Below are 24,143 nucleotides of genomic sequence, written 5' to 3'. Positions count from 1 at the left end.
ATGGCATTTAACTCAGCAGATATTATAGATAAATTATTAAATAATCTCTCTCCCATTGATATTTTCAGGTGAGGAAGGAAAACACCACTTGCAACCTTCTCATCCATTTTTGACCCATCAACAAATATTTGGAAGTGATTTTTATAGGTAGTTGTATTAAGTTCTGCAAATTTTTTCTGGACAAAAGCAATGGGGGTTAAATCTTTATTCCATTTTGAAAATTCAGTATTTATTATGGGAAATGACCAAGTCCATGGAGGGGATTGGGGGAAAGTAGGTGCAATAGACTTTGCTGGTACAGGGAACTTCTTTTGAATATTGGCATACTCATCTGCAATACCTCTATACATGGCTGGATTTCTTAACCAATTATGTAATGTGTGTGAGCTATTTGATTCAATTTTTGTAAGATGTTTTATCAAGAGAAAGCTACGTCTCTCCCTTATTGTTGTTAATCCACTCTCCATAAGCAGAAACTTGGTGCTTGTGGGTTTCCTAAGACAAAATATGAGACGTATTATATCATTTTGTGTTGTTTCAATTTTTTGCATCTGGGTCTTTGCACATGCACCATAGACAATGAGCCCATAGTCAATATGGGGTCTTATATGTGATTTATAAAACTGGAGTAAGGTTTTCTCCTTACAACCCCAGGGTGTGGAAAGAAGTCTTTTTAGTATATTTGCTTTTCTATAACATTTTTTTATTGTGTTTGAAATGTGGAGGTGGAAATTAAGTTTTTGGTCAAGCATGAGACCTAGGTAATTAATATTATTATCTTCTGGAATAGTTGTTTTATTTAGAGTTAGTTTTGCATTAAGATGGTTTCGCTTCCGGTGAAATTGGATTATTTTTGAATTGGTGGGAGCAATGGGTAAATCTGAATGTTGAGAGAATTTTTCAAACTGGAAAAGTGACTTTTGCAGATTTGACTGTGCTATCTCAAAGGTGTTGCCAGATGACCATAGCACCAGATCATCAGCATATTGTAGATTCGTGTGGGGTAGGTTCATGTCCCAGAGATATAGGGCAAAAAGGAGGCAACTGAGGACTGCTCCCTGAGGTAGGCCTTTGGATATTGTCTTTCTGGGTGAAGAGGCTGAACCAACACAAACAATGAAACTTCGCACTTCTATGAAGGATTTAATAAAGGATACTAGCTTAGGAGGTACTCCAAGGTTTGCCAGTTTATTTAAAAGGATTTGGTGGTTCACATTGTCATAATCTCCTTCAAAATCTAGGAAAGCTGCCACTAGAATGTTATTTTTTTAGAGATTCATTTATTGTATTTGTTAGCAAAATAAAAGCATCTGTTGAGGAGTGGCATTTCCTGAATCCAGTTTGAGTGTGTGGGATCATATTATTTTTCTCAACAAACCAGAGGAGTCTGAGATAAATCATTTTCTCCATTATTTTCCCCATCACAGGTGTAATCATTATGGGCCTATAAGACTCAGGGTTATCTTTTGGTTTATTTTTCTTTAGGATTGGTAGGAGGGACGAACATTTCCATATATTGGGGAACCTAGAAGATACCCAAGCGTGATTATAACAATTTAGCAGTTCTTCTTTGTATGAAGGTGTGAGATTCTTTATCCATGTAGGGTGTATATTGTCATAGCTACTGCTAGTTTTGGACCTAATATGATGTATTGCATTATTCAATTCCTGGATTGAAAATGGATTAGTTATGTACTCGGATCCTGGGCATGGTTGGTAGCAAGGGTTCATAGGAATTGTGGACAGTTTGCTTTGATTATTTGATGTTAGCTTATTAACAAAAAGAGTTGCAAATAGGTTAGCCTTTTCATTATCATTGTCAAAATGGGTATTATTATGTATAAGCTCATACAGGAGTGGGTTGGGAGAAGTCTTTTTCCCACATATGTGGCTTATGACTTTATGTATAATTGGCTCATTTGTTTCTCTGGAGAGATTATTGGCAAAATTATTCCAGTATTTATATTTAGCATCTATTATAGTCCTTTTTAGATTAGATTCTGCTTGTAACTTTTTTAAATATGTAGTAGGTATTGGTTTTTTTATGAATTCTGTCCTAGCTGCCTTTTTTATCCTCCATTTATTTAGGCACTCATTTGTCCACCATGCTTTAGGAATTTGTTTAGGGAATGTTTTCTTAGGTGTTGTCCTGGGGATAGCATGATTAGCTGTATTTATTAGTAAAGATGTCAACGCTTCAGCATGTGTGTCAACTGTTGTGTTAGAAATGCATGAACTTTGGGTGAAACTTGTAATTTCATCATTTAGCTTATTTTGGAAAATAGACCAATTTGCTTTAGTGTTGATACATTTGGATGTATGAGATAAAGTTTCAGCAGGTTCATTTAGGGAGCAAACTATAGCAAAGTGGTCTGTACATAGACTATCAATTTTATTTATGTAAATTTTGTTCAAAAAATTTAAAGACACAATTTGTAGGTCAATTGTGGAGAAATTGCCACTTTTGGGGTTGAAATAAGTATTCAGGTTTGGAGGGGTAGCAACAACTAATTCATTATTATTTGAAGTCATATGCTCAATAAATTTACCAGCTTTATTTGCTGGTTTATTCCCCCACAAAAGGCTGTGGGCATTGAAATCACCACAAATAATGATATTTTTTAACATATTAGAATTATTTATATAATTAAAGAAATCCTTGGCATCTGTAGTTTGGCCATTAGGGTTATAAAAGCTTATTATGTAGGTTTTTAAATTATTCAGCCAAACACTTATACCAATTACATCAACATCATTTTCAAAATCTGGAAATTTGATGCCACAAAATTTTATATTATTATTAACTAATAAAGCTACACCACATCCTTTTCTCTCTGAAGATATATCCTTTCTCAGGATAGTATATCCCAGAGACTTAATTTGTTGATTTTTGGTTAAATGAGTTTCCTGGAGGCAATCAATATTAATTGAATTATTATTCATAAATGATATTAGTTCATTTAGCTTATTTTCCGTGAGTGATCTTACATTCCATTGTAGTATTGATAAATGTTGTGTTATTGATTTATTCTTCATATGACTGTGTATCAATGTTCAGCTTTGTTAAGAGTAAAGCAAGATCTTTTTTTGCTTGAATGAGCATATCATCTGAGATGTAGATTTTTGCCAATTCTGCAATAATTTTTGTTTTCTGTAGTTGATGTATGTTCATGGCCTGAACTGCATTACAGTTTAGAATGAATAAGCATATATTTGGGGATTGCATTTTTGGTAGTGCATCCTGTTTGTTGGTTAAGGGATTGATTCCTGGTAGTGATTCTGGTTTGTTTCTTCTTGGGAGGGAGGGCCAGGCTGGCCTCATCTCACCGGACCAGGAGGCTTGTTGTCTTGGTGATTCCTTCTGAGAGGGATTTGAGCTAGGGGGCTTAGAAGATGGTTTTTTTATATGGGGTGCTTGATGCATTGGGGGCATTTGACTTGGGGGTTTTGGTTGGTTTCATTACAGGCTTTATTTGGTATTGTTGGGCAGCATTTGCTTCCATTGCTGCAAAGGGGTATGGGATGGCCTTCACTGTTGATATTTGGAGTGTTTGAGCTCTTTTCTTGTATGCAGGGCATAATGATTTATTTGTAGATTCATGTGGGCCTTTGCAATTGATGCATGTAGGCTGAGTGTTGTTGCAAGTTGTCAGCTCTTTAGGATGGAAAGATTTACAATTACTACACTCTTGGAGAATTTCATTGCATTTGTTTGTTGTGTGTCCCAGTTTGAAACACTTCTGACACTGAATAGGCTTAGGTTTGTATTCCTTGTGTGGTTTGATTTGCCCAAATAGGAATAATTTTTCTGGGATATTAATTTTATCCTTCAGTGTGAATAAGAAGGATCTACTAGTTTTTAGGCCATTAGAGTTGGGTTTTCCAAGTTGGGTAACATCCTCAACTGGGATTGTGTTTCCAGCCCTATCTGAAAGGCCTTCTTTTAACACCTGAGTAGATATCTCTGGGGGAACATTATAAACTACTATTTTTGTTGGTGATTGTTTTGGGTTCCAATTAGATGCAATAATTGGGTTATTCAGAAGGGATTTAAGGTTAATTACTGTATCTGCTGATTTCTGATCTTCTACAGATATTAGAAGAGATAAATCAAGTTTAATGTTAAGAGATAACATTTATTTTATCAATTTAAAAATTGAAACTCCTTTTGCAGTTGTATTTTTTATTTCAAAAGGGTTTTTGGGAGTAATTTCAAGGTAAATTCGTAAGTTTCTGGAGGGATGATCTTGGTCAGGGAGAGGGGATATGCTTTCAATTGGGGAGATTTTTTTCCTTTTTTTTGAACTTCTAGAGAGGACCTCTTGAAACCCATTATCATCATTTATGGTTACATTAGCCCCTACACTTATCATTGTCCTATTCTCCGAATTGGAGCTATCTTTAGAACTTTTAGATAGGGTGCTTGACCAGCCAGGATGGGTATCTTTCAATATGACACTTTCACTGGAATTTGATTTGGGATCTGGGGGGACTTTTTTTTTGGAGGAATTCTAATCATTGCCTATTGGAAAAAGCTTTAAACAAAACAATAAAACCAAAACAAGAAGGGAAAATAGATTATATCAAACCGTCTGCACTATACTATGGGGAAGATAAACACCACAGTATGGCCCTGAGGATGACTTGAGCAGAATTGGTTTAGTACAACTGCAGATTAGAAGAGATAATAATCACAAGAAAATATATTTCGATTTTCTTATAAGGTTGCTGTTTCCTCTCTTTCCTAATATTGCTTTTTGAGAAATAATTGGTATAAAGAAATAATTGCATTTCATCAACTTCTTCAGTTTACCCACAGATATGGAAAACGGGGTATGTTACTCCAATCCTTAAAAAAGATACTGAACTTAATTTCGATGGTGTGAGGCCAATCAATTTTACCCCCTTGCTCAGCAAAATGTATGAAAGTTTTGTAGCAAATTGACTAAAAGCTGAAGTTGAACCCCTCCTTGATCCTTATTAGTATGGTAACAGAAAGAATACATCAACATCCCATTATCTAGTCAGTCTTTTACATCTTATTTTTAAAAGCATGTTGATGAGGCTGGTAAATGGCTAAACTTAATAACAAATGACTTTAAAAAGGGTTGCGATTTGATTGATCATAACATTTTAATTTCCAAGCTTTTAATTGATTTTAGAGTGAACCCTGTTTTTGTGAAAATCATTCAGTTTTTTTAATAAATAGGTTCCAAATTTTAAAATATAAGAAGTCTTTCTTTGAACCTGAGCCAGTGTTTAGTGGTGTGCCTCAAGGTACCTTTTTGGGTCCTGTCCTTTCTATATTTATGATCAAAGATATTGCTAATGAATGTGAAGACTGCTGGAAATATGTTGAAGAACTTACCCTTGCAGAAATTTGTGTAGCAAATAAAGGTAGCAAAGCTCAACTTTTAATTGAAAGGGTGAACTCTAAAGCTTCCAGTTCAAATATGACAGTAAATCTTCTATTCCAACTGTTTCATTTTTAAATTCTTCTGAACCAAATTTACCACCAACTATCTCTGATTCTCTTAAAAGTTAGGAAGATTAAAGTCTTGGGAGTTAGTATTGCCAGTGATTTAAAATGGGAAGCAAACACATCTAGTCTAGTAAAAAGGGGTAATGCTTGGCTGCAGATGCTCAAGCTAATGTCAAAACATGGCACCCCTCCAGATCACCTCCTCCGAATATTTACATCTTTTACTCATCCAATTCTAGAATATGCAGCTCCTTTATGGCATTTTGGACTGATTACTGAGAAAAGCGCCAGGCTCAAAAGAGTTCAAAAAGGAGCTCTATTGATAGAATCAAAGCAGGCAGAAATGTTGTATGAAGAGCTGCTGACAAAGTTTAAAATGCAAACTCTGAAAAAAAGAGAGAAACTCTGCATGGATTTTGGAAGAAAATCTCTGATCCACCCAATCCACAAAACCCTTTCCCCCCCTCAATCTAAAACAAAACGACTCCCGTGCAGGGTTGCCGTGCCTGTGGAGAAACTTCAGCTGGTATGCTGTGCCCATCAGCGGTTAGTGAAAAGTTGTATACCTAGTTTTGTAAAAATGTATAATGAAAATCAGGAGGACTGACTAGTGTTTTTTATGTATTTTCTTTTTAATGTGGCTGCACCAAAGAAATTTGGCAGTGCCATGAAAATTTTGGTGAAAATAAAAGTTTATCTTATCTAAGTCTTATCCTTTCTTCATAAAAGCGTTTTTATCTGAGCCAAATTCTGGGGTTTGTAAGATTTCTAATAATTCTTGAAACATTGTGCACTGTTTCTTTTAATTTTTCACAATTAAAACTTATAGACTGACTTCCACTTGTTAACATCTAGTGAACAGTTTAAGACAAGCATAGGACATTACACATGAAAAATGTCTAGAATTTTTTTGTTGAATCCAAGAATTCATAAATATACAAAGTGTTCCATTTAATAAGCATATATGTTTTGTTCTCCATACATTTTAGAACACTCTGTACAGACAAAATAAATTATTCTTTTTCTATTTCACAGCAGGTGGGCTTTTCAGTGATAAAATTTAGCCCTTTTCCTTTTGCTTCACTCTTTAGGCTACAGAGCTACTGGCTTGATTGCCTCTTATTTATTAGATATTTTCAGATATCTTTCAGTAGATCTTTTGACTCAAGGAGTTCAAATATAAGATAATAGATTTCAACTTCTATGCTCTGTGTGCAGGTATAGTTGGCTAGGCTCTTGGCTGATAGTGAGATTTTGTGGTGTTTGAAGCATTTTAACAGTTTACAAAGCAAGGTATGTTGTGCAGACATCAGCATATTAAATTCCAAGAGGCAGTGGTCAATTGCTTCGTTATTCATATTACAATACCTGCAAAGAGGGGACAGGGGAACTGAACCACTTGAATTTGGAAACTAGTATAAGAAAGCAAGAAAATTTAGTCCATTTGTTCCAGAACGAATTCTATGATAAATCTTAGAAAAATACTTATTGGGAAAGGGGGAAAGGCTAGGATTATTTTTATTAAACGTAGTATCTGATAGTCTCCTTCGGTAAATATCTCTAATGGGGATTGGTCTCCCACTTGGCTGGTCAATATTTATAGCATTTTTGCTATTTCATCAACCTGATGATTACCACTTATTCCAGAGTGGCTAGGAATATACTGAAGATAAGTTCTTATCCCACTTGACGCAAGATTATCTATAATACTAAGACAATGATAAGTGTCAATGTCCAACTTATACTGAGGAGCTGAGGCCAGCAACTCAAGGATTGATAAAGAGTCGGAATAGACTATAGTATTTTTTGAATTAGCAATCCAAGGTTGGTTTTCCATAAGGTGTTCTAATGCCATGATTATGGCATTTAACTCAGCAGACATTATAGATACATTATTATACAATCTCTCACCCATTGCAATTCTCAGGTGAGGAAGCAAAGAACCACTTGCTACCTTCTCATTCATTTCTGATCCATCAACAAATATTTGGAAGTAGTTCTTATAAGTAAATGTATTAATTTCAGCAAATTTTTTCTGGACAAAAGCAATGGGGGTTAAATCTTTATTTCACTTTGAGAAATCAGTATTTATTATGGGAATTGACCAATTCCATGGAGGGGAGTGGGGGAAAGTAGGTGCAACAGACTTTGCCGGTACAGGGAACTTCCTCTGAATATTGGCATACTCATCTGCGATGCCTCTATACATGGCTGGATTTCTTAACCAATTATGTAGGGTGTCTGAGCTATTTGATTCAATTTTTGTAAGATGTTTTGTCAAGATAAAGCTATGTCTCTCCCTTATTGTTACTAATCAACTCACCATAAGCAGAAACTTGCTGCTTGTGGGTTTTCTAAGACCAAGTATGAGACGTATTATACCATTTTGTATTGTTTCCATTTTTGCATCTGGGTCTTTGCACATGTAACAAAGACGATGAGCCCATAGTCAATGTGGGGTCTTATATGTGATTTATAAAACTGGAGTAAGGTTTTCTCCTTACATCCCCAGGGTGTGGAAAGAAGTCTTTTTAGTATATTTGTTTTTCTATAGCATTTTTTTTATTGTGTTTGAAATGTGGAGGTGGAAAATATGTTTTTGGTCGAGCATGAGACCTAGGTAATTAATATAATTATCTTCTGGAATAGTTGTTCCATTTAGAGTTATTCTTGCATTAACAAGATTTCGCTTTCGGTGAAATTGGATGACTTTTGGCTTGGTAGGTGCAATGGGTAAATCTGAATGTTGAGAGAATTTTTCAAATTGGAAAAGTGACTTTTGCAGCTTTGACTGTGCTATCTCAAAGGTGTTGCCAGATGGCCATAGCCCCAGATCGTCAGCATATTGTAGATTCGTGTGGGGGAGGTTCATGTCCCAGAGATATAGGGCAAAGAGGAGGCAGCTGAGGACTACTCTCTGAGAAAGGCCTTTGGTTATTGTCTTTTGGGGTGAAGAGACTGAACCTACACAAACAATGAAACTTCGCAATTCTATGAAAGATTTTATGAAACATACTAGCTTGCGGGGTAATCCAAGGTTTGCAAGTTTGTTTAAAAAGATTTGGTGGTTCCCATTGTCATATGCCCCTTCAAAATCTAGGAAAGCTGCAACTAAGACAATATCTTTTGAGAATGATTTATTTATTGCATTTGTTAACAATATGAAAGCATCTGTTGCGGAGTGGTGTTTCCTGAAACCAGTTTGGGTGTGAGGGATCATATTATTTTTTTCAACAAATCAGAGGAGTCGATAATATATTATTTTCTCCATTATTTTCCCCATCACAGGAGTAATCATTATGGGCCTATAAGACTCAGGGTTATTTTTGGGTTTATTTTTCTTTAGGATTGATAGGAGGGACGAACATTTCCATATATTGGGGAACATAGAAGATGCTCAAGCGTGATTATAACAATTTAGAAGTTCCTGTTTGTATGAATGTGTGAGATTCTTTATCCATGTAGGGTGTATATTGTCATAGCTGCCGCTAGTCTTGGTCCTAATATGATGTATTGCATTATTCATTTCCTGGATTGAAAATGGGCTGGTTATATACTCGGATCCTGGGCGTAGTTGGTAACTTGGGTTCATAGGAATTGGGACATTTTGCTGCAATTATTTGACGTTAGCTTATTAACAAAAAGAGTGGCAAATAGCTTAGCTTTTTCATTATCATTATCATAATGGGTATTATTATGTATAAGCTCATACAGGAGTGGGTTGGGTGAAGTCTTTTTCCCACAGATGTGGCTTATGACTTTATGTATAATTGGCTCATGTGTTTCTCTGGAGAGATTATTTACAAAATTATTCCAGTAGTTATATTTAGCATTTATTATAGTCCTTTTTAGATTAGATTCTGCTTGTAATTTTTTTAAATATATAGTAGGTGATGGTTTTTTTTATGAATGTTCTCCTAGCTGCCTTTTTTGTTCTCCATTTCTTTTAGCACTCATTTGTCCACCATGCTTTGGGAATGTGTTTAGGAACGGTTTTCTTGGCCTTTGTCCTGGGGATAGCATGATTAGCTGTATTTACTAGTAAAGATGCCAAAACTTCAGCATGTGTGTCAACTGTTTTGTTTGAAATGCATGAATTTTGGGTGAAACTTGTAATTTCATCATTTAGCTTATTTTGGAACATAGGCCAATTTGCTTTGGTGTTGATATATTTGGAGGTATGTGATAGGGTTTCAGCAGGTTCGTTTAGGGAGCAAAGGGTGGCAAAGTGGTCAGTACATAGACTATCAATTTCATTTATATAAATTTTATTAAAAATATTTAATGACACAATTTGTAGGTCAATTGTAGAGAAGCTGCCACTTTTGGGGTTGAAATATGTATTCAGGTTTGGAGGGGTAGCAACAGCTAATTCAATATTATTTGAAGTCATAAGCTCAATGAACTTACCAGCTTTATTTGCTGGTTTATTCCCCCACAAAAGGCTGTGGGCATTGAAGTCTCCACAAATAATGATACTTTCTAACATATTAGAATTATTTATATAGCTAAAGAAATCCATGGCATCTGTAGTTTGGCCATTAAAGTTATAAAAGCTTATTATGTAAGTTTTGTATTATTCAGCCAAACACTGATACCAATTGCATCAACATCATTTACAAAATCTGAAAAGTTGATGCCACAGAATTTCATATTATTTTAACTATTAAAGCTACTCCACCTCCTTTTCCCTCTGATGATCTATCCTTTCTCAGGATAGTATATCCCAGAGACTTAATTTGTTGATTTTGGGTTAAATGAGTTTCCTAGAGGCAAGCAATATTGATGGAGTTATTATTCATAAAAGATATTAGTTCATTTAGCTCATTTTCTGTGAGTGATCTTACGTTCCACTGGAGTATTGATATGTGTTGTGTTGTTGATTTATTTTTCATATGACTGTGTATCAATGTTCAGCTTTGTTAATAGTAAAGCAAGATCTTTTTTTGCTTGAATGAGCATATCATCAGGGATGTAGATTTTTGTCGATTCTGCAATGATTTTCGTTTTCTGTAGTTGATATATATTCATGGCCTGAACTGCATTACAGTTTAGAATGAATAACCATATATTTGGGGAATGCATGTTTAGTTGTGCATCCTGTTTGTCAATTAAGGGATTAATTCCTGGTAGTGTTTCTGGTTTTTTCCTTCTTGGGAGGGGGGCAGGCTGACCTCATCTCACTGGAAAAGGAGGCTTGTTGACTTGGTGATTCTTTCTGATAGGAATGTGAGCTAGAGGGCTTAGAGGATGGTGTTTTATACGGGGTACTTGATGCATTGGGGGCGTTTGACTTGGGGGTTTCGGTTGGTTTCACTATGGGCTTTATTTGGTATGGCTGGGCAGCATTTGCTTCCATAGCTGCAAAGGGGTATGGAATGGCCTTCTCAGTTGCTATTTGGAGTGTTAGTGCTCTTAACTTATATACAGGGCATAGTGATTTATGGGTAGATTCATGTGGGCCTTTGCAATTGATACATGTAGGCTGGGTGTTGTTGCAAGTTGTCAACTCTTTAGGATGGGATGCTTTACAATTACTACAGGTTAGAAGAATTTCATTGCATTTATTTGTTGTGTGTCCCAGTTTGTGACACTTCTGGCATTGAATGGGCTTTGGTTTGTATTCCTTGTGCAGTTTGATTTGCCCAAATAGGAATAACTTTTCTGGGATTTTGATTTTTTCCTTCAGTGTAAATAAGAAGGATCTACTTGTTTTTAGGCTATTAGAGTTAGGTTTACCAAGTTGGGTAACATCTTCAACTGGGATTTTGTTTCCAGCCCTATCTGAGAGCCCTTCTTTTAACTCCTGAATGGGTATTTCTGGGGGAACATTATAAACTACTAATTTTGTTGGGGATTGTTTTGGGTTCCATTTAGATGCATTAATTGGGGTATTCAGAAGGGATTTTAGGTTAACTAGTGTGTCTGCTGATTTCTGATCTTGGACAGCTATGAGCAGAGATCCCTCTCGGTGAATATTAAGAAAGAACACTGATTTTATAAATTTGAAAATTGCAGCTCTTATTGCAGTAATCTTTTTTATTTTAAAGGGGGTATTAGGAGAAATTTTAAGGTAAATTCTTAAGTTTTGGGAGGGAGGATCTTGGGCAGGGAGAGGGGAAATTCTTCTGATTGGGGAGAATTTTTTCCTTTTTTTAGAGCTTCTAGAAAGCACCTCTTGAAAACCATTATCTTCATTTATAGTGAAGATAAGCCCCTACACTGATCATTGTCCTATTCTCAGAATTAGAGCAATCATTTGAACTTTTTGATAATGAGTTTGACCAGCCAAGATGGGTATCAACTTCACTGGTATTTAGGGTGGGATCTGGGGGGAATTGGTGTTGAGGAGTTCTATGCATTGCTTAATGAAAAAAGCTTTAAACTAAAACAAGAAAGTATATTACAATGATAACAGACCGTCTGCAAGCTACTGTGGGGAAAACTTCACCATCCACAAAAGAAACACCACAGTATGGCCCTGAGGAGGATTTTGAGCACGATTGGTTTGTTACAACTACTGATAAATCGAAATAATAATTCACAAGAAATTTATTTGTAAATTTCTTAAAATGTTGCTGCTGTTATCTGAAATCTGCTTTTAAAGCTGTTCTATTTCTTCTTTAAAGCTGTCCACAAGGTCATTAACTTTACGCTTTGTTACTTGATTTTTATTGGCCTAAGAAAGTTTCTACTCTAACTATGATTTAAAGTTTCTCGTATCATACCTTTGTGGTTTTCACCACTAGCCCTTATTACAAAAGTTGCCTGTCAATTTTGAAAGTCGTGACCAATGGAAATAGTTGCACCAACAATCTTACATAATTGATGTTTAGTTTTGAATGGGTCATGTTTTGATACAACATTCTTTTTCTTTGTTAAATGTGAAGAAATTCAAAGATATCAGGTTATTTTTCAAAAAAACCTTTAACCTCAATGACACCTGCTAATGCTGAAAAGGTGGCAAATATAAGTCCTAGTTCTTCTGCAATGCTTGGAGCAACACCAAGCACATCAAAAGAAGATCCTCTGAGAAGCAAAATAGAAGCAACAGAAGATAAAGAAATATGTCTCTATCAAGCTACCACAGGGCAAACAGCTGATTTAGGTGTAGTACTGTACTGGAAGTAGTTATGTTTATTTCATCACAAACTGCTGATAAGAAAAGAAGGATCAACTTAGGCACTCTGCAATCTGGACCCTTCCAGCCCTAAATAGATTTTCCAAAAACAAAATTTGGCAGCAACTTGAAATGTTTTTTGTCTAAATACAGTCAACAATTTATCTGGTTGGAAGACAAAATGGAGCAAGACAAGATCTACTGTTTTGTATGTAGGCACTTCATTAAGGAAGTAGTTTGTGACCAATGTGAAAAATCTGTGAAAATTGGTTATGAAAACAGGAAAAAACTACATGAAGGGCAAAAAACATGCAAAATCTTCAGTCCATCTCAAATATGCAAAAAAAGTCTTGTATTAAAAGGCTTTAAAATCTGGGGATGTATACCATCAAGTTCTAACAAAACAAGAGCAGAAAATTACTGAAAATAGAGATTATCTATTAAAACTTATTGACATAATACTGACCTTTGTACATAGGGGTTTACCTTTAATCAAGCATCATAAAGTTCTTTAGCGGCATCAAGAAATTCTATATGGTACCTTACAGCCTTCAATCCCAATTGCTAATAAGATAAGGTGGTAATGTAATACATATCTTAATTCTGGGGGAAAATTAGGGTAGCCTACATTCTTTCTTAATTTTTGCTTGATAGGCTAGGTGGTACTTCTGTATTACATGGCGCACACTCAAGAACTTGGATTTCAAAGACAAGACAACAACCCGTTTTCACTGTCTTTATACCAGACAATTTGCTTTGGCTTGGTGGAAAACTACATTGTAGCTATATTTTAATTAAACATTTGGTTGGTATTTTGGTTAGGTATTTAATATAATTTGGTTCTGTGCAGCACCCCCCCCCCTACCATAATTTGTTGTTGTAGTTTTCATAGTTTTATTGCCAAAGTATTGTATTTTCATCATATTTTGTGACTTCACTTCTCAACTGTGTACCATATAATATGGAAGTACTGGCTAGGCTACTGCTTTAGGACTATTTTGACTCTATGTTTACAAAACATGTTTCAAATGAATTGAGTAAGATTTTGGGTCATGTTAGCCTAGAAATTATTTTACAATTTGAGACCAGGGGCAGATCTAGAGCAAAATCTTGGGGGGGGGGGCTTGGGTCCCCCCTGGATCTGCCAGTGTTTGAGACACAATTTTCCAAATTGTTTAATATCCTACAAATCAGAATCTAGCAATGGGATGAAGCTCAAGACATCTCCCTTTGGCCTTTAGCATGCTGTACATCTATTTCTTAGATTTTTGCTTTTGGAGAACAAGGTTTGTGTAAGTTAACAAAGGTCAGTACCTTCAGAAGAGAAAAGAGTAGAATCTGATTTTTTAAGAACCTTCTCAGATCACAAGTCTTGCTTAAGCTCTGGAAACATTTTCAGGATGTTTCCAAGCCTATTTCCCAAGATGATGAAGAAAATCTTATTTGGAAATTTGGCAAAATCTTAGACAAGCTAGGCTTACTTTTTGCTATCTTGGAAAGGGGTTGGGTTAGGAAAATGAAACTTTCAGGATGGACCTATAAACTAAAGTATGTTCTGGGAAGGTATTTTCAAGTACCTACTGCTACTCCTTCTCCCTCTAGAGGGCACTTACTTTTGATAACCTTTAAAAATCTTTGTGTTATAAAAGTGAAACCTTGCAAAATAGATCTTCTACTTACCCTAAATGAAGTACAAGAAAAGTATTTACAGCTTCACAACTTTGCTCCATCCCAATTTATGAAGTTTCAAAGATCTTCAAATACATTTCATAAATTTAAAAAGAAAAACACTGATATGGCTTAAAATTCTACTCAAGTATCAGGAATTGCATTTTCAAAACTAAAACCAGAGAAAAAGAAGTGAAATCTAAGGTGTGGCCTAACTTTGTTTTGTTAAAATTCCAATAGGTCAAGTAGGCAAATTTCAGTACTTTCCCATTATGTGGACACCTCTAAAAAGTCAAGTTTGGTTAATGCTAATGAAATAAAACAAAATAGGATGAAAATATAATAGTTTATAAACAAATTTGGGCTATATACTTGCACATTAGGTGGGGGGGGGGGGGTAAAGCATTGCATATATTAAATACTTTTAATAGGCATATTAAACCAGAGACAGATACCCAGTTATAATGGTTTATTAACAAAATTACACTCTTTTGTCTTGGGGAATAACCCCTTATCCTGTAAAAATTCAACTGCCTCTTTTTCTGTCTTTGGCAAATCCCAAACTGTAATCTTAACACTCACATTAGATCACCTGTTACACTCAATTCCACTGTAACAACTGTTATAGTACCAGGTTGATATCTGTATCACCCATTTCACTGTTAGCATTAACCAAACTTGACTTTTTAAAGGTGTCCATATAATGGGAAAGTACCATATCTTTTCTATGGCTTAGAAATCAAGAGAGAGTTGACATAGTAGCTTTGCAATACCTACCTTGAGTATGTTTTTGGGTATATTTTTTGCAGTTCATATTATTGACTTACAAATAAAGTAAACATACTACTATATGCCTTCTTTTATGCTATTTCTAAATATAATAATCATTTTTTCTCCAAATGAATTTTGCCCCATTCCTATATATACCAACTCAGGGTATATATTTGCACACTAAAGGGGGGGGTAAAGTTTAAATTTACCTCTCATTTGCATCAGAAATAAATTTTGGTGTACATGTAACTGAACCACGGTGTAACTGAACCCCCATATAACCACACCCCATGCAACTGAACCCCTATACAACTAAACCCCCATTCAACTGAACCCCTGTACAACTGAACCCTTGTGCTACTGAACCCCCTTTAACTGAACCCTTGTGTAACTCAACCCTGTGCAACTGAATCCTTGTGCTATTGAACCCTTGTGCAACTCAACCACCATACTTACATTGGGTAAAACACAATAGGGTTGTGAACCAGAGTTATTTAACTATGGTATAGTTATTTAACCTTTAAACTGTTTTAAATAAAATGGCCATCCCAAAATTTAGATTGGATGTATTTGGGGGAAAAATAGGGTGGGGTGGAAGCCCTCCAATCACTTTTAACTCTGAAAAAAGGCACTGGAAATTTTGATTTCCAATCAAATGAGCCCCCCCCCCAAAAAAAAAAAGTTCATAAAAAAAATTTCTACAACCACCTTATGTGTTAGCAATGAGCAACTAGCTTAATTTACAGCCCTTGCCCCAGATGCTGCTGGTGGGGTTGTTAAACCCAAAGGCATCGTTATTTGATCTTCAGACTATTTTGAACAAAATATGTTTGTTTTTTTTATTGGATGTATTTGGGGGGGGGGGTGATGTCGGTTAAGAGGGAAAGGTTGATTGTCCTGTGATTACCTTTGATTCTTCAAAATTGAACTTGAACTTTCCATTTTCAATTGAATGACCCACCTTCATAGTTTTTACAATCATCCCGTATATAAAAAACTTAAATTTTAACGATTGGTAACATGCAATAACATACGGATTGCTGATGGAGGTGTATCAGCAATTTTTTTTTTTTTTTGAACAGCATAGTATATCAAGATAGAACTTCTGGGGATCTACCTGCTACTACTGCTATTAATACTGCTACTACTACTACTAATTCAACGCTATTATTACTTCTACTGCTCCTATTATGACCTCTGCTACTATTAAACTAGCACTATTAAGGCTATGCATATCAAGTTGAAAATTTGACAGAATGAGGTATTTGAGGTGGAACTTGAACTAAATCAAAAGACACTATGTGCATGCAGATTTTCAAAATGGCATATCTCAAAAAGGGATTTGTGTATTAAGTTGGAACTTTCAGAGAGTGCTTAAAGGAAAAGTCAATTCACCAAAAGGAAATATGTACACACTCAGGCCTAGATTTACCACTAGGTCCCTAGGCCCAGACCTAGAAGCACATAATGCTAGCAGGAGCAATAAATTATCACTGAGTAAATTTTTCCTGACAAAAACTGGACTGATGTGATTTATCATTGCCAGGTGCACTCTGCTACCTTGCTGCCTATTCACAGAATAGGTTCTGTTAACACACAGTTGCCTATTCACAGAATTGTGTTCTGTTAACACACAGTTGCATGGTTACACACAGTTACAGTTACATGGGGGCTCAGTTATGCAGGGGTTGAGTTGCATGGGGGTTGAGTTGCACAAGGGTTCAGTTGCAAGGGAGTTTGGTTATATGGGGGTTCAGTTACACAGTGTTTAGTTGCATGAGAGTTCAGTTCCATGAGGGTTCAGTAGCACAAGTGTTCAGTTGCACAGGGGTTCAGTTGCATGGGGGTTTGGTTATATGGGGGTTCAGCTGCACAGGGGTTCAGTTATATGGGGGTTTAGTTACAATGGAACCATAAATTTTAGCCCCACCCCCTCTAATGTGCAAATATATAGCCTACCCTGAATTGGTATAGGCCTATATAAGGGTGTGGGTTAAATTTATTTGCAGCAAAAATGATTATTATGTTAAGAAAGAGCAGAAAAAAAGGCTTCAAGGGTAAATTTCTAGGTGGCCCTATAATTTAGCTAGGATGAAAGTGAAAACATCATTTGATGCCTTTTTTATGATCTTTCATAATACAATAATGGCTCCTGAGGCTAGTTGTATCTTCAGCCCTTAAAGGGGCCCCAAAGGTATTTAATTTTTGTAACCACACAAAGAAGTTTTCTTACTAGGCTATTTCAAGTTTTTCAAATGCTGTTGACAAAAATAGCCTAGTGCTGAATTTTGCAAACTTTGCCATGGACAATTGATGATATATTCTAATTCAGGATATATATTTGCACATTAGAGGGGTAGGGGGTGTAAAGTTCATGGTAGCCTAGGCCTAAATTTGTAGTGGAGTATATAATTTAGCTAGGATGAAAGTGAAAACATCATTTGATGCTTTTTTATGGTCTTTCATAATTCATATAAAATACCTTTGGGGCCCCTTTAACAGCTCAAGATGTAATTAGCCCCAGTAGGCTAATGATGTTTTCACTTTCATCCTAGCCTAGCTATGTTATAGGGCCACCTAGAAGTTTACCGCATAGAGTGGTATGTTTACTTTATTCGTAAGTCAATAATATGAACTGCAAAAAATTTACCTGTTTCTGACTGCACATTAATTAGCCTACTGAAAGCTTCATTTTCCAACACAAACCCCTTTCCAAGATAGCCAAAAAAAGCTTGTCTATTAATTTGATAAATCATTATCCACAGGCTTATCAAAAGATTACATTTCTTTCTTGTTAATTTTCAGTGGCGCCAATATTGTTTGCAACATTAATTTCCATTACACGCTAATGCAGATTGAATATTTTGCCAAATTTTTGGGCAAATATTACAGATTTACCGGAAAAATTATAAATTATTCTTGTTTAAAATTTTGATTATTTCCTTTGAATTGATTTTTTAGCTATTATATACAAAATAAATATACCAAATGCTTATTATATTGGATTTTATTCAAATCATTATTTTTATGTGGTAAAGATTGACAGCAATGAAAGTTTGGATTTCAATGTTTATTGTTAGTATTGTTTTTAAATTAGAAAGAAATAATGTTTTCTTACATTTATGCTTACTGATTTAGAAGTTCTTGAAGAAAATAACATCATGAGTTACAAAGAAATGTTCTATGGCAGTATCTAGGCTATTTTTCACTAGCAAATTTAAGCTGAACAATGCCTTAGGGCCCAGGCCTGCATGAAAAATTAGGGACAAGGGAATTATGCTTGCCTAAACTAAATTTTCTATCATCCTCCAAAAAATTCTGGGTAAAATTCTACTTTAGCTACTTTTGGCTATCTTGGGAAGGGGTTAGGTTAGGACAATGAGACTTTCAGGGATGGGTCTACAGGCTAAAGTATGTCCCGGGAAGGTATTTTGAAGTACCTACCTCCACTCCTTCTCCCTCTAAAGGGTCATGAAATTTGCCTACATGACAGGTCCATACCCATTGAAATTTTGACAAAACAACATTTTACCTTAATTTTCAGTTATCAGTTTCTTTTTCTCTGGTTTTAGCTGTGAAAATGCAATTTCAGTTATTTGAGCAGAATTTTAAGACATATAAATAGTTTATTTTCAAAATTTAGGAAATGTATTTGCATATCTTTAAAACCTTATAAATTGGGATTGAGCAAAGTTGTGAAGCTGAAAACAATTTTGTTGTACTTCATTTAAGCAGAAGATCTATTTTGCAAGGTTTCACTTCTATGCCTCACATATTTTTAAAGGTCATCAAAGGTCAGGACCCTCTAGAGGGAGAAGGAGTGGAGTTGAGTACTTCAAAATATCTTCCCAGGACATACTTTAGCCTGTAGACCCATCCCTGAAAGTTTCATTTTCTTAACCTAACCCCTTTCCAAGATAGTCAAAAGTAACTAAAGTAGAATTTTACCAAATTTTGCTGCAATAGATATTAACAGCTAATCACCAATAATTTAAAGCCTACAACAGTGTTTTAAGCCAGAGTTTACACCTGCATAGGCCTAGGTCTGCAGGCCTAATAGACTAGCCTACTAAGTACAGTAAATTTTTTTACCTTAAATTACCTTAAATCACAGCTTGGAGTGAAATAAGGACTTTCGAACCTGTTGAATCACTCCTTGTGATGACTGTTGTAGTTGGTTAAGTTCTGGTGGAAGATTCTGGTGCTTCCCAGTCAAACTTCCATGGTGTATCTTTCCACTCAGCATCCAGATGGCGTTTGGAAGCATCTATTGATTCAGCAGCAACAGTGTCCTCCTTGAGGTTGTTCCAGAGGTTCTCGATCCGATTCGAGAAGAAATTGCATCTTGCTCCAGTTGTAGCGTGATGTTTGCAGATTTGTCTAGGGTGTCCTCGTGTTTTGTGGGAGGTGTCGATCTCCAGGATCTCATTTTGTTGATTGGTTGAGAGGAGTTTGTGCGCTTGGATCATGTCTCCACGTTTCTGTCTGTATACTAAGGAGGGGAGGTTGAGGTCCTTCAGCCGTTCACTGTATGTCTTGTTTTCCATGCCGGCAATCATCTTAGTGGCCCTTCGTTGGATTTGCTCAAGAACTGCCTTGTCCTTTTTGAATCCAGGGGTGGCCAGTATTGTCCCCACCTCTAGTCTAGGTCTTACTAATCCTTAGTAGAGTTTGGTGATTACGTGTTTACTCCTGCTGGTGATGCTGTGTTTGATGATGCCTAAGGCTCTACTAACATTGGCTGAGATGTTCTGTGAGTGGGAGCTGAATTTCAACTGGGAGTCAACGATGACGCCAAGGTCTCTCTCCTCCTGGACAGGCTCAATTGTGTGGTGACTTCCAGAATTTTGGGTCATGAGGTACTGATGTTTGGGGTTTTTGTGTCCGAAGTGTATGACCTTGCATTTTTCTGCGTTGAATTCCAGCAGCCATCTTTTGACCCAAGAGCACATGTGGTCGAAATCAGTTTGGAGGGATTGGATGGAAGAAGAGGTGTTGGCAGGACCTATGAGTTTCAAATCATCCGCATATAGGGTGGTTTTGCTGCTGGTGATGAGGGGTAGCTCATTTATATAGATGTTGAACAGGGTGGGGCCCAGGACACTGCCCTGGGGAACCCCACTAGTGACTTTGATTTCGTCAGAAAGGACATGGTTGTTTGGTCCGGTTGTCACTTTCACTTGCTGTGTTCTGTCCCTCAGAAAGTCCTCAGTCCCACTGACCACTTAAACAAAAAAACTTGCTAAAACAAAAAGTGATGAGTTTAGAATGAAGCATAAAAGATATCGAAAATTAATCTGCTGTTATCTAGCCCAAAGTTTGTTGTAGCCTAGATTATGCCAGGCTAATTATTATGTAACTGTTGCTACCAATGATTGAATGTTAAATAGCCTAGGCTATAGAAGGGGTAATTTCTGGTCTTCTGTCTTACTTTTATATAAATTAAATAAAACTAACCCCATTAGCATATTAGGCTAGTCCAGTAACTAGGCTAGGTTCTGTAGGCCTAGTCCTACCTTTCACCTGCTGGCTGCCATTTCATTAGTAGCCTACTATCTTATTAATGTTGTAAATTTGGGACAGTTTATTAGGGTAAAAAACAGTATGCAATTGAACCAAATTATGGAACATTCAAACCCTCACATCTTGTTACCAGATAGGAATTTAGAAGAATTGCATATATCAATAAGTAGCTAAAAACCTAAGCTATGCATCAATTGGTAATTATTAAAATTATTTAAGATCAAACATTTGAAATTATTAATTTTTTGACTTACCTAGAAGGATCTTTTTTTGGAAATGCTAATTATCCTAATTTTGATGTATATATTATTTCAGTGTTTCAGTTTTACTCACATATTAATAGAAAGCAGATTGTTTTTTATTCTACAAATCTAACTTTTATTGTTTGATATTTATTCAATTAATCATAGATATGAAATATAATTTTTTCTTTTCAATTGCTTGTCAAAACAAAGACCACATTTTGAATTTATGTTGAGAAGGTACTGGTGAAAATTTCACAAAGAAGACAGGGATCTTGTTGCTACATTCAAATTAAATCATGTTGTAGTATAATAAGGGCAGTCCAAAAACCCATCTCTATTTTTCTGTAATGCCAAAGAAAAGTGGTCTTTTCCAAAAAGAGATCTTTTACCCTACTGATCTACAAGTAAGGTGAACATACCACTTGATGCATTTTTTATGCTCTTTCCAAATATAATAATTGCTTTATGTGGAAATTCTTTTTTAAGCCCTTTAAGGACCCTCAAAGCTGATACCTTTATCTCATATTTTAGATATGGTACCTCTTTTGTTTAAACTGGTTTACCCATAAATTGAATTGACTGTGATGAAATCAAGAACAAGGGTAAAATATAGTGAAGCTGCAGTTGAAATGTGTTGACTACAATTATTTATATATATATATATATATATATATATATATATATATATATATATATATATATATAGATGAAACAAAAATGGAGTAAGCCATAGGCTTGTCTTGTTACAAATTAACAGTAAACAAAACAATAAGCAACAATACATAAAAGACAATATACAAGAACTGAATCCCTGGGTATTGATTGGTGACACAATTAACTAATAAACTCCTTAGACTGAACACATTAGTAATAATAAGCAAATACACCAGAATGCACAAAAAGACAAATTCATTAAATTCTTTTTAGTGACACTAAGTAAAACAAATCATACAAATGCCATTAATATTATGGTTCTATATACTGTCCTTCATAAAAAGAGGTTCCAACTAAAGCTGTAACATTATTTTTTGAAACAATGTGATCAGGTAATATGTTCAATGATCTAATGGACTGGTTTACAAAAGAACCTTTTGAAAGGTCCAACCTTTCTTAAAACCCTTTTCTGATACAATTTTAATGAATTTTGCAGTATGGGTGAATAGTGGCTAAACTGAAAGATATCCTTACCTTAGCCTGTAGTTCCTCCATGGCCAGGTGTGGCACATAGGACATCAACAAAACCTTGCCAGATGTCCTGGAGCAGAGCAGCAGCCATGATATCCTCCCACTGTGGTTGTAATGACAGCTCAGCACTCTGTAGATCTCAGTTATACTGTTTTTGGAGGGTGTGTTTTGGTTGCCCTCTTTATTGCCCATACTTGGGTTGTCACTCATAGACAGCATTTGGAAGATGGCCTTCTGACATTCAGAGGACATGACCAAGATAGGTCTATCTTCTCTGCTTCAGGAGATCAGTGCCTGGCAGTTGACCTGTTTATCTGTGGACCACTACATTTGTGACCCTGTCCTGTCAGAAAATGTTAAAGATTCTTCTGAGGCAGACATTTTCAAATGCTAGGATACATTTTTCCAGCTGGACATTCAGCTTCCAGCATTCTCTTGCATAACAGAGAATAGACATGATGTTGCTATTCAACAGCCGGAGCTTTAGATGCAAAGAGTATTTTTTGCTTTACTATACTGGTTTCAGTTTGTTGAATGCCAATGTTGCTTGTCCACTTCTCCTTTTTATCTTGCTGACTATTCCACCATCATATTCAATCCAACTTCCAAGATATTTGAACTCCTGGACTTGTTTGATTGTTTTTCTCTTGCATTTAAGGATCAAAGGTGAATTGGATGTGACCATGCTTTTCAATTTACCAATGTTTACTATTAGTCCCATTTATTCAGCCTTTTCTGCTATGGTGTCAAGTAGTAGCTGCAAGTGTAGGTTCATCTCTTCTAGAAGTACTATGTTGTCTATGATGTCTAAGTCTGTCAGCTGCTGACCACTAGCTGTTACTCTAAAGCCTGATGCTTGCTATAGGACCTAATTCATTACTAGGACTTACAGGAACAATGCCTCTTAATAGGATATCATATCCTGTTGTGGCACTCTCTAATCTTGGCTCAACATGGTACACAAAGTCATATCACTTTTGTATGTTATGTATTATGAATAAACACTTCTTTCTGTAGATACTTGTCAAGACGGTTTTTAAGCTGTTTAGGGTTGGTGCTGACACTACTTTTTCAGGTAACAAGTTCCAGTCTTTAACTGCTCTAACTGACCAGAAAGAAGATCTCTGTCTAGTTGATGCTATTTGTTTCTGGATTTTTGCAGACATTAGTTTGACTACGGAAGTATTTGTTGAACTTGGTTCTATCTAGATCTTTTCTTGATTTGAAAATCTGGATCAGGTCACCTCTTTTTCTTCTATAGTTTAGGTTTGGCAGCTGCATTTGTTTCATGCACTCTTCAGCCTGAAGAGCACTCTTCAGCCTAGGATCAATTAAAAAAAAATTCCACAAAATTAGTTTTTCAACAAAAAGTAAAGATCTCCATCAAACCAAAAATAAATGAAAATAGAATCAATTAATCTATCAAGCATACAACTACCACAAATCAGTATAAATAAATAAATGAAACTCAAAACGAGCAGAAATTAAAATGAGTAGGGGGTCAAAACCCCTGTGATTTCTAAAAGCCAGAATATAATTTGTACTTTATTGAAAACAATTCAGACAAATTTACTGAAAAAAATGTGCATTGTCAGTTTAATATACATATGCTGACATTTATTCCTTAAAAAATGATTTCTTAATGCTATAAAAGTGAAAACATTTAAAAGAATTTTTTCAGTAAAGCACAAATTATTAATTCAGTAAAGCACAAATTAAGTCTTTTTCAGGGGAAAAGAAAATAATAGTTTGAATCTTTCCAGTTTTCCTTTAAGAATTAATAGTTTAGCCTCATATTTATATACTGGAGAAACTTTTTCAGAAATTTTTAACAAAGTAAACTCTTTTCAAAATTGTGACACAAATAGTAGTGTTTAATTTTTGATTTCTTCAGCTCGTTTTACAAATGGGCTCTTAATACATTGAACAAAATGGCTATCTCAAATTTTAATTGGAAGTGTTTGGGAAAATGATGGGCATGGGGGGGGGGGCATTTGCCCTCTGATCAATTTCGACTAATAAAAAAGGCACTAGTCCTTTCAATTTCCAATCAAATGAGCCCTTTTTGATGCTTCTACAAAAAAACTTTATATGTCCAAAGGGCATAACTTAAGACCCTTGTCCTTAGGGCTATCAGGGGAGGGGTGTC

General features: G+C 35.6%; 2 protein-coding genes across 6 annotated transcripts in view; one reads left to right on the top strand and one right to left on the bottom strand.

Annotated features, from left to right (window-relative positions):
• The window catches only part of sicily (NADH dehydrogenase (ubiquinone) complex I, assembly factor 6 homolog sicily), an 81,013-nt gene extending 63,141 nt beyond the window's left edge, over positions 1 to 17,872 (bottom strand). For 2 of the 3 annotated variants that reach the window (XM_089096180.1, XM_089096182.1), the window contains exon 1: positions 17,824 to 17,872. In XM_089096180.1, coding sequence (XP_088952306.1) covers positions 17,824 to 17,870 — 47 coding nt within the window. In that variant the 5' untranslated portion in view covers positions 17,871 to 17,872. Of the gene's footprint in view, positions 1 to 13,916; positions 14,041 to 17,823 lie in introns of all 3 variants that reach the window. The other variant, XM_089096181.1, reaches the window with a different exon arrangement.
• Positions 17,873 to 18,084: 212 nt separating this feature from the next.
• Positions 18,085 to 24,143, top strand: part of LOC148947651 (uncharacterized) — a 48,967-nt gene continuing 42,908 nt past the window's right edge. For 2 of the 3 annotated variants that reach the window (XM_089095350.1, XM_089095348.1), the window contains exon 1: positions 18,085 to 18,116. The gene's annotated coding sequence lies outside the window, so the exon portion shown is untranslated. Of the gene's footprint in view, positions 18,117 to 19,098; positions 19,115 to 24,143 lie in introns of those variants that run through there. The other variant, XM_089095349.1, reaches the window with a different exon arrangement.

This window comes from Artemia sp. Qi Xiang Cuo, chromosome 10, assembly GCF_049724085.1.
Source record: "Artemia sp. Qi Xiang Cuo chromosome 10, ASM4972408v1, whole genome shotgun sequence".
Lineage (NCBI taxonomy): Eukaryota > Metazoa > Arthropoda > Branchiopoda > Anostraca > Artemiidae > Artemia > Artemia sp. Qi Xiang Cuo.
Note: the sequence above shows the minus strand (reverse complement) of the source record. Positions and strands in the feature narration are given on the sequence as shown.